Raw genomic sequence first — 10838 nt, forward strand, 5'->3', positions numbered from 1 at the left:
TAATTAAGCTTCGACAAAATAATAAGAGTTAATAATATAATCACAATAATAATCTAATTAATCTACATGTTTCTAAGGAACGCATGTAAGGAACTGCAAGTCACTTAGATGTGTGACCTATCATATAAACGTATGCTTCGAAAGTGGTACAGATACAAGAATGCAATGTAGCTGGTCTATTTCATGTAGATCTGTCAGTTTTTGACACGATACGATGACACGACACGAAAATAACGGGTTTCGGATCAACACGATAACTTATCAGGTCATAATCGGGTAATCCATTAAGAACCCGTTAATAACGGGTTCTTAACGGGTATACACGCGGGTAACACGTTTCGACCCATTAAGAAAAATTTTATTTTGATAATTTTAAAGTTTAATTACTAAAAGATTTATTATAAAATACAATAGCCATATTAATATATACAATATATTCTATATTAAATATATAGTTTTGTATTATTATTCTATATAAGTTTTTAAAAAAAAATTTGGTCATTATTTATTTTTATTATGAGAGTTCCTTATTATCATTACTAGGATAAATTTTACTTAACATGTTGCTGTCCAAAATTAAAATAAACTAATATAGTATTTGTATAGACAATAACTAAGAAGACATATATACAAGTATGAAAAATGTGAAAGAATATATAAACACTCGTGATCCATCATTATTCCTTCACAAGTAGATAATGGTTACACTTACATTATCGTTTAAATTTTTAAAATCCTTCAAACCTTCATGAATAATGTTTTTTATTTGAGGGCAAAATTAATAGAATTAATAATAATTATTGTAGAAGTGTAAAAAATGTAAAAAAAATATACAATCACTCATAGTAACAAACTTTACAACTTTCATGTAGGGGTTAGCTTTGAAATCCAACACTATAATTCATAAACCTTAAATTTATATTTAACCGTCGATTGCCATTTACGCTTTATTATTTTAGTGAATTTTATTTTTTGAAAACATGATCATCTGGCGGATGTAAGAAGATGAATGGTTCAGATCTTTGATAACACGTTTCAATATTTACGGTTAACTGAAATATGAGTCAATGTCATATAATTTATAGAAACTTTATAAACATCAAGCAATATTTTCACTAACCGTAAAACTCTGAATATAATATCAACGATTCAAACCGTTCATCTTCCTGCATCCTCTAATAGATCAAGTTTTCAAAAAAGAAAATCTGAAAAAATAAAATTTGATGAGAACAATGAAGCGTAAATGTAAACAACAATCAACGGTTAAATTTTGATCTATGATTTATATGATTATAGTGGCGAATTTCGAAGTTAAGCTCTTCATGAAAGTTGTAAAGCTTGTCATTACGAGCGTTTATATATATTTTCTATATTTTTTACACTTCTACATTAATTAAAAAACTATTTGTCACAGCCCATCCCGAGAAATAATTATCGTGGTTGTGAAAAAACGAATTTACCCTTGAACGTCGGGTGTGTGTTTGTATTTTGGGTTAAGAAATTGAGTCAATTAGTTTTATCCCTAACTAATGGGACCCAATTAGAGCTAAAAGATTAAAGAGTTTTGATTGGTGTACATTTTGGAACCACACACACACATCCATACCCTTCTTCTCTCTTCTCTCCCGTACTCTCTCTCTCGGACTCACTCTCTCTTCCCTCTCCTCCGTACGGACAACCTTGAACCAAGCCAAATCTTCACAGATCGAGGAAGAAAATGGTACCATTGTGTTCGTGAGGACCATACGAGTTCAATGGTACCCATTTCAGGTAAGAACTCGTTCGATATCACGTTGAAAATTCAAGCTCCGAGTTAAGCACTATTCATGAACTTTTGAATGGTTATGTTTTAGGACAATCCAAGCTCACAGCGGGCTCTAGGAGGTTCTCACGAAGCTTGGAGTGCTTCGTTGGCTCGGTTTTGACGTCGGGATCACGAGGTTCGAAGGTGGCCAGTTTTGGTAGGATTCTCACGACGAGTTTTCGAGGGATTTGAAGCTCCCAAAAGGTATAACCTTCTTCCTCTCGTGATTTATGACATTCTAGTGAAAATTTTATAAAAAATGGTGTAAAAATGAGCGAGAAAGAGGCAGTTGCAGGTTTGCCCAGAATCCGGCGCAGGCGACGCTGTTCCGACGTCTGGAGGTTGAAGGTGATGCGCGTGAGGCCATGTCCTCCCTGGCGCGTAAGGGCGCGTGAGCCATAGAAAAATTATTTTAAAAATTTCACGATGTTCATGAGGTTGTGTAGGTCACGCTGGTATATTCAAATACCAAAATTGAGCTTTGTATGAGAAGTTATTAGATAGTTTTGTCTATGTGCTTTAAAATGATGTTTTTATAGTTAATTCGCATATAGGTAAGGCTTATCCCGAGGACGAGTGTATCCACAGGCGACTCGGGGGTTACGACCCATCGACATATCAGTGAGTGGGCTTTTATTTTCAGTATATATTTATATACTTGATATATTTCCCATAAATGCATTTTTAGGAAAGTATGCTTTGAAATAATATGTCAAATGCTTTTATATTCTGAATATGCATTTCATGGTTGCGTGTATATATATATATATATGTGGTGTTGTGGAGGCACCTGTAAGTTCAGGTAAGTTATGTTTGATTATGTGAATCATCGATGATATGTGATATGTGATTGAATAATGTTGAGCTCATAAAAGTGCACCTAGGGTGATTGTGATTTAGCCAGAGATGTGAAGTACATGCCTATTTGTTTATGTCACCTCCCACACTATATGCTCATATTGGATCCAACTTAAGTGCACAGCCTTGTCGTACATACCTTATTTATGGTTCCGACGCATATGTGACTAGCGATTTATCGCTCGGCTATTATGAGAGAATAGAATTGAGCATAATTATATTACACCCAATCTTGTTGTACATACCCCTTTTTAGTGGTTCCGACTTATGTGCAGTATATTGCCGTATAGGTCATTGTAGTGACTCCGGCTAGATTAACTTTTGAGCTATGAATTCAGCCGTACAAACTACCACAAGGGTTCCGACTATCATATCGTATTTCTATGAATTTATTCTTACCTGAATTGCTCACTCTGTGATATATTGGCATGACATATATTTGAATATGATTATGTGAAGCATGAATTGAATTGATATGATTTCATATATATATATATATATATATATATATATATATATATATTATGTATATGCTCATATTCTGATTCTGGGAAAAATTATACATGTTTTACAGCGAGGGGTTAAATATGTTGATAAAGAAAATGATTTTGTAAAAGATTTGTTTTTGCCCACTCACGTTTTCTGTTTTGCGCCCCTCCAGGTTTTAAGTAAGCTTGCTGTTGCTGGCTCGAGGACGTCGGTTGTTCTGACTTATCTAGATAATAGTAGGACATTCCTGGTACTGTATAACTAGTACATGTCCTACTGAACTGCACCTAGACTTTATGCTCTGATTATGAGTGTTTACTGTTGTAACTAACTCCTATCACTTTCTGTTTAGTAGTGCACTCTAGTAAATTGGTTTTTAATTATTCGTATAATTCTTATCTATATTGCTTCTGCACTATGCACATGGTTACGTCACTCTCGCGTGACGGCTAGCATGCCTTGATCTCGGTCGGGGTGTGTCACAATTAAAGACTTTTGGTAAGTGAAAATATACTTAAAAGAAAAATGTGTTTTTATGTTTTGGATGTGACAATATGGTATGTATATACTTATTTAGTATTATGTTTTTCATTTGATTATTTATTGGTTTAAAATATATTTTCCTTAATGGGTAACGGATCGGGTCATATTACCTGTTAATATTATCGAGTCGGGTCATTTTACCCATTTATTTTAATGGGTGTTACACGACACAACCCGTTAAGATATCGGGTATGACCCGAAAACGACACGAACACGAAAAACACGACACGAATGCCAAGTCTAATTTCATGCATGGATTTACTCAACACTCAACAAGCATGGAGTGTGGGCATTCTTTTGGTTTGAATGTTTTTGTTAGTCTGCATTATTTATCACATTTCATAATAGCAGCGTAATGCTAGGTAAATCAAAATTTTAAATTACATTTACAAATTATATGATGTGTTATTAATAATTAATAAGTACGTTAATCAACAAATAACAATTAAGTAATAATTAAATCATCAACAACTACGTCATAAGTTTACAAAATATGGTTTAAATAGATAGTCTCACTGCCACTTAGTACTACGGTCTAGTTGTATTTCTCTTCACTTATAATTGAGACGTCTAAGGTTCGATTTTCTCCAAAGGCGATAACTTTCGTAATGCAGCTTTCGTTTTGGTTTGTAATGCAACTTTCGTTTTGGTGACTCTAACGCTGCAGCTTGCACTAGACCAGACATATATATTAGGAATTTTTATTAGCAATCCAAAAATCTCATTCTACACTCCAAACTTTCTATATTTGGAAAGAAAAATGCACTTATGAGGAGTGTAGAGTGAGATTTTTGGAGTGCCAATAACACTTCTCTATATATTATTGTTCTTATTAGTGGGTGTAAATGATTTGTATATTAACCATTTGTAATCTGGTTGATGTACAGTAAAAGGTGGGGAGAAATGCTACGGGGATTCTTTTAGAAGTATGACTTTTCTTGAATTTTCTGTCACCTCATATTTTTTGCACAATATTTATAATATTGACACGAAAATTAACGTTAAATTATGAGATGACAGAGAGTCAATGAAAAGTCCAACTTTGAGAGAGTCCCTTAGCATTTCTCATCATTAAGATGGAATCTTAATCAATTTTCTTGACATTATTATTTTTTGTTAACAAAAGAAATAGATTGGATAAACTTCAACATTAGATCAAAGCATTTTTACTGTAAGCTGAAATGTTTTTCCATAATTTACAGTGGTCTTGTTCAAAATAAAAAATGGAAAATAAAATAGGAAATGATTTTCATACACTCATTTTATCTCCTACATATTCTCGTTAATTTCTATCTCCTTGATTCTCTTTTAAGTTATTCAATTCAAAGGTGAAAACCGAAAATGGTGTGTAGGGTGAGAAAATGAGGTGTGCAAATCATTTTTCTAATATTTTTTTCTTTAATATAAAGACATATTTACAATAAGTTGGTAAGAAAATAAATTAATATCGAATTCATCATTGACAAGATATGATCATAAAATTTCACTTATAAATAAATATGAATACCACTACATTGTAGTACTAAATGACATAATTTTTCTAAATTAATTTATAGTATTCGTAGAGATGATTGTGTTCACTATCCATCAAGACCATTAATTGGTATTGTTTAACTTTTTCCTTTTGGGTTTAACCTCAATCAATTGAGTTGTTGACCAATTAAAAGCATTCTTTTATAATTGTGATGTGGGAAGGAATGGTAAGATATATAGGATATAAATAAGGAAAATTATTGTGTAGTATTGGAATATTGTTTTTGCACATAGATTAGAATCATAAATCTGTCTTCTCTCTATATAATAACAGGTGATAAGCTGATTTTACTATATAAATGCGTTTCAGTACTGTATAATAATTTTCCATGAGATGTACGCACAGTTACATATATAAAACCTTGTGTGTGTGAATGTGTGTTAGGGGTGTGGAAGAGAGAGAGAGAGAGAGAGAAATACACTCATAAGCATATTTTTACAAAAATATATGTCTTAGGATCGACATTCATCAACCCTTATCCATTATAATACCTACGTAGTACGTACCAATAAAATTACCTTCTCCCATGCTTTATCCCTCTTGCTTCTTTAGTTTTCAAATATGCATATCCCAATATCACAGTCAGTGGTCGAATTTAGGAACCCATTTAACTTGTTTCCCAGTTGATCATCTTCATCCCTAGCACTACTACTCTGCAACAACAACAATGCCATATCTGATTCATCATTTGCACCAAAGCTTGCCCCTCCATCACCTTCATACCTCTCCTCTTGACTCAACTGTGAAGCCACAAACTTGTCCAGAGCCCTCCAGTCAGTAACCTTCTTGGCATCGTTGCATCCTCGAATACTTTGCTGGTCTTCTATTTCGATGTTATTCTCCGATATAAGAGACGTTGAGCTCGGCCGCTTTATTAAGGGAAGAGACGGGCTCTCAAGCTGAGGAAGCTGGACAAACGGATCAGAGTGCAGGAAGTTCAAACTGTCAGCTTCTGTCTCTTGCTTGCACATGAAATTCTGGCTTAAAAAGCTCTGGGGCTGCCTCGAGATCATATAATTGGTTGGATCAGCGACGGAAGTGAGACCGTTGAGTTCTTCATAGAAGTAGCTTGAGTCCCACCCTTCGATGCTTTTGTTTTGACTACTGGTTCTCTTCTTGAATGCTCTGCATACGACCCATCCTTCTTCCTGCAAAAACTTAACCAAGGTACTTATCTGTAAGTGGAAGGAGACAGAAATAATTAATTAATCTATTTCGATTATTTTAATTCTTAATCATTTTGTTGGTGGAAACTGGAAAGAGGTTGAGAGGGTCAATGTTCCTTTAGGAGAAAAGTGAAATTTTTCCCTTTCTACCTTTACATTTACATGCATTTTCTTTAATTAGCTTTTGGCGTTTTCTTTCTGTTTGGTAGAGAGAGGTAGTAAGTTGATGTCAATCTAAAGGTAATGGCCATGCAATGGAACTTTGCTTTTTGTCGAACTGAAAGCCACAGTTAGAAGATGAACTGGCACAAAGCAAATTAATATATACACGCTTTTGAAGGCTTTAACTTTTGACTTTGATGTGGTGTTGGTGGAAGTGAATGTGCATACATTAGTGGTCTACGAGTTACGCATGCAAATTAAGTGAGATTGTTCTACTATTCCATTTAGAAAAACTGTTAGTTTCTGCTTTTTTTAAGATTTGCATTATATAGTCAATTGTGATGGATGTGAGACTCATACAAAAATCTATACTTCCACAGTAATATTGCACTTGTTTCTCCTTAAATTTCTGTACAAAAGAGCATTTATCTTAATATTGAAGGTCAACAATTCAAACCACTTAGTAAACTGATGACTAGAAGTAGGCTAGATATTTTGAATGCAAAACTCCAAAAAACAAAAAAAAAAAAAAAAAAAACAAAAGGGTCAACAGATTGAACATCAATCCTTCCTCCATTGACCTTTGTAACACAAAAGGGGAATAAAAGTAAATTTGTAAAATAATTTATAGGTGTACGTTAGCTGGAAAAACTAGTAAAAACGTTAATTAGGTCTCATATCAAGAAGTCATGGGAGGCTCCTATTATTATATCTTCCACGATCGAGCATGGAGAGAGAAAGTGTTGTTATTGACACTTTTGTCTATAAAGTGATGGTAACAGATAATCAACCAACGTATTAGCTAGGTCAAAGTGCTGTTCAAATTCCTTGACATGTTGACCTTGAATACAGCTTCAAGGTTTAGGTTTTACTCTATGTGTGTGTGTGTGTGTGTGTGTGGAGAGAGATGATGATGATGATGAGTTTTGATCACTTGCCTGCGGAGGTCCATTTTCATCGGATTCGAGTCTGTATTCGTGCATGATCCAATCGCTCTTCTGTCCATTTGGAGCCCTTCCTTTGTAGAAGACAAGGGTTTTCCTCATCCCGATCAGTTTTGCCTTATCGTATACTGATTTGTCTCGACCCGTTGCTTTCCAAAACCCAGCCATGGTTGCTCTGTTGGTCCTTGTCCCAGTTGGATACTTCTTGTCTTTGTGGCTGAAGAAGTACCACTCGTTCTGCTCTTCATATCCGATTCGACATCTCTCTGTCCATTAATGCCAATAAGACCATCAAGATCCATTTTATGTAAAATAAACGTTGATTAATTAGAAATGTAATGCATCAAGTATTGTGGATTAGTATGTATTCGAACCAACCATCAATCCCCAAAATAGCACACAAGGTTAGAGCTAGTATAAGGTTATATATACATAGAAAAAAATTAAGAAACATCCACTTGATGAGAACCAAAAACCCTAATTAGCATGATCCGGAAAATGATCAAGGTAAGAAACCCTAACAGTACATGTACTATTAGAGTATGCGTGTAGTACCTTGAAGATCCCATGGTTCGATTCTGTAGAGATCAATGTCTCTGATGACATCAAGATCGATCTTCTGGGAGGCAACTTTCTTTCTAAGATAGTACCCGACGAGCTCTTCATCGGTCGGATGAAAGCGGAAACCGGGTGGGACAGTAGACTCGATTGACTCCATCATAGCGCAGCTGGTAGTTTGTAATGCTTACTACTGCATCAAATTCATCACCACTGCCATTAGTAACCACCACCACACCAACTTAACCAATGGGAACTTATAAGTAGAGCTAGCTAGCTAGACAAAATGAACACTGGGAAGAAAAGGTAAAAAAAGTGCCAACACATAGCGTTAATTTGTTAAAAGGTAGGAAAGGAAAATAAAAATTGTAAATAAGAGGAACAATGTGGATTCTATGAATAGAAAAGGTGATAAGTATTATCAGAGACCATTATCAGCTCATTTGGTGGTCAGCAACCCCCACCATTTCTGGTTTGATCAGGGAATTATAATTATAAGCGCGTGTTACAAACAAATTATTAAAAAAAACCTTAATTAGTTAATTAATTACCACAGAAACTGATGATCAGAGATTCAGAGACGATAAATTACTTTATTATTTTCCCTAGGTAAAAAGGAATCATAGAAAAGGAAATCATGAGAGTTTGGTTTTGATTAAAAAACCAAGAGGAAGTTGGAGCTTGTTAATTTTTGTGCAGAGGGGAAAGGGGGCCTCTCAAGAAACGGACAAGTAGAGGTTTGTGCTAATGATGTTGTCTTGTGTTGGTGAATGGTAGAAATGATGCATCAGAACGGGGTTTTGTAGTATAATAACACTATTAATTTAATAATCAACTTTTGTAGACCCAAATATATATAAACATACCCTATATATCAAAACTTTTTTTTTTTTTTGTGTGTAAGTTGAGGTGTCGCTAAAGGTAAGGAAAGAAATTAACAAAAAATTAACTAAGCTATAGTGTATGATATGCATCGAATAAATGAAACGGTGACTATGCAACCAAAGATTCGATGTTAAGACTCTATAATCACGGATATTAGCGTATTGTATACATCGATGCATACTAAAAAATCTCAAAAATTAAGAAAACATTTGAATTTGGGAATTGCAAAAACGGAAGGGAGGATGACGTGATCCCAGTTAAGCATGCGTTTCTCGAAAGGGAAAAGGGTTTGAAGCAAAAAGATGGAGGACGATCAAGCCTGCTAAGAGAGAAAAGGATAAGAAAAAGAGAAAAAGAGAGAGACCACTCTCTGGTCTGAGTCTCTGAGTGTGAGACTGAGAGAGCTAGCTCATACTACAGAAACGGGGGAGTCTGACCCTCTTGTCTGTTTGTCGAGAATTTCCCTGGCAAATATCTGACCCCTTTTTCTTTGATGGACTAGTACTCAGCAAAAATGCTGCTGATCCATACCATACATACACAAGAAGAACAAATTAATTAAGACCATGCATGCATTTAAACAATCATTAGTGTTCTCTAGCTAATTAAACTCCATCAAGATGAGCTTAATCCATGTGTTTAATTAGCTAATCCTAACCTTAAACTCCAGGTCTGTATCTTCCTCTTCTTTTCCTCTCTTGCTTAGACTCTACAAGTTCTTACCAAATAGATAGATCATAAGTAAAATGCCACTTGATGGCCTCTTTTAGGCACAAAGCTAGTGCTTCAAATAGCTAGGTCAAGAAATCAATAGATCAGAATCATTTAATTTTTCATGATGAGAAATGATTCAGTTCTTCTCATCGGGTATGTGTAGAGACTAAGTCTTGACCTAACAACCAGTATAATAGGTGTCGGGCGGAGGACTTGTTGCTCGAGTGGTGGAGATCGTATTTATCCCTAAATCCAAGATAAGACATTGGATTCACCTTCTTGAGATCGAATCCCTCTTCCTCTTTGGCCTCTGGAGTTCTTAACAAAAAAGAAAAGAAGAAGAGAATGAAAGATAAGTTTGTGAAAGGATCAAGAAAAAACCCTAGCTATACATATAGCTGCTGGGGATTGGATCTTATATACATAGCTGCTGGGGATTGGATCTTATATACATATATTTTTGTTTAGAAATTGGGATCAATGCATTTGAATAGATTGATGGATGAGAGGGAGAGACAGGCCTTGTGCTGATCAGCTCCACCGTCTTAATTACCAAGAACAAACAGAGAAGAAGATCATATATATTCCTAAAAGTTGATTTAACTTGTTGAGAATGACTAATGAGACGCTGGCTATACGCGTTTTTGTATATGTTTAAGGAATTTTCCATGCAAACACAGACTAATTTAATTAAATAATCAATTAAACTTACCTGATCAACTTTTGTTGTTGGTGTAATTACTCGTTAAAAGACAGAAAGCAATGAAGAAGAAGAAGACAAATTCAAGTAGAAGTAGTAGAACTCCGTAGAACAACAGCAGAAAATAAATAAAATTTGAGAGAGAGAGAGAGAGAGAGAGAGAGAGAGTGTGTGTGTGTGTTTTGAGAGAAATTTCGTTAGGAGGGGAGAGATGGAGACAATATAAAAGGGAAGGGGAGGGAGGGGAAGGACCGCTCGATTGCGCATGGGTTGATGGTTGTCCCCAGTACCTGACGTCAGTCGCCCTAGCTTCCTACAGAAACTGCCTTTTTCTTCTTTACTTTCTTTCCGTCCATATTCTCCTCTCACCATATTTAATTAATTTACAAGCTAGCTTAGTTTCTTTCCAAAGTTTACAAAAGGCAACTTTCCTTTGTTGAATTCTTAAATATTTTTCTTGAACAGTTAAAAAAGATTACAA

The 10838-nt window shown here is 34.9% G+C and overlaps 1 protein-coding gene across 5 annotated transcripts; it reads right to left on the minus strand.

Moving 5' to 3' along the window:
- Positions 1 to 5513: 5513 nt before the first annotated feature.
- LOC126588555 (NAC domain-containing protein 37-like) lies at positions 5514 to 10543 on the minus strand. 5 transcript variants are annotated; one of them, XM_050253683.1, is made up of 4 exons: positions 10370 to 10543; positions 8056 to 8248; positions 7495 to 7766; positions 5514 to 6376 (listed from the first exon to the last, which is right to left on the minus strand). In XM_050253683.1, exons 2-4 carry the CDS (start codon positions 8219 to 8221, stop codon positions 5777 to 5779), a joined length of 1038 nt encoding a protein of 345 aa, XP_050109640.1. In that variant the 5' UTR covers positions 8222 to 8248; positions 10370 to 10543; the 3' UTR covers positions 5514 to 5776. The 5 variants fall into 5 exon arrangements, with proteins under 5 accessions (XP_050109640.1, XP_050109617.1, XP_050109647.1 ...); XM_050253660.1 differs by having other exon boundaries at positions 8056 to 8251; XM_050253690.1 differs by having other exon boundaries at positions 5514 to 6372; positions 7491 to 7766; positions 8056 to 8251.
- Between the last annotated feature and the right edge of the window lie 295 nt (positions 10544 to 10838).

Source organism: Malus sylvestris, chromosome 2, assembly GCF_916048215.2.
Source record: "Malus sylvestris chromosome 2, drMalSylv7.2, whole genome shotgun sequence".
Classification (NCBI taxonomy): Eukaryota; Viridiplantae; Streptophyta; class Magnoliopsida; order Rosales; family Rosaceae; genus Malus; species Malus sylvestris.

Excerpts from the sequence above, each read along its gene's own strand:
- LOC126588555 (XM_050253683.1), bottom strand. The coding sequence starts at position 8,221 with ATGATGGAGTCAATCGAGTCTACTGTCCCACCCGGTTTCCGCTTTCAT. Across the intron at positions 7,767-8,055 it reads CGAACCATGGGATCTTCAAG|AGAGATGTCGAATCGGATAT; the intron begins GTACTACACGCA and ends ATTAATGGACAG. Across the intron at positions 6,377-7,494 it reads ATGAAAATGGACCTCCGCAG|GAAGAAGGATGGGTCGTATG; the intron begins GCAAGTGATCAA and ends AAGTTTTTGCAG.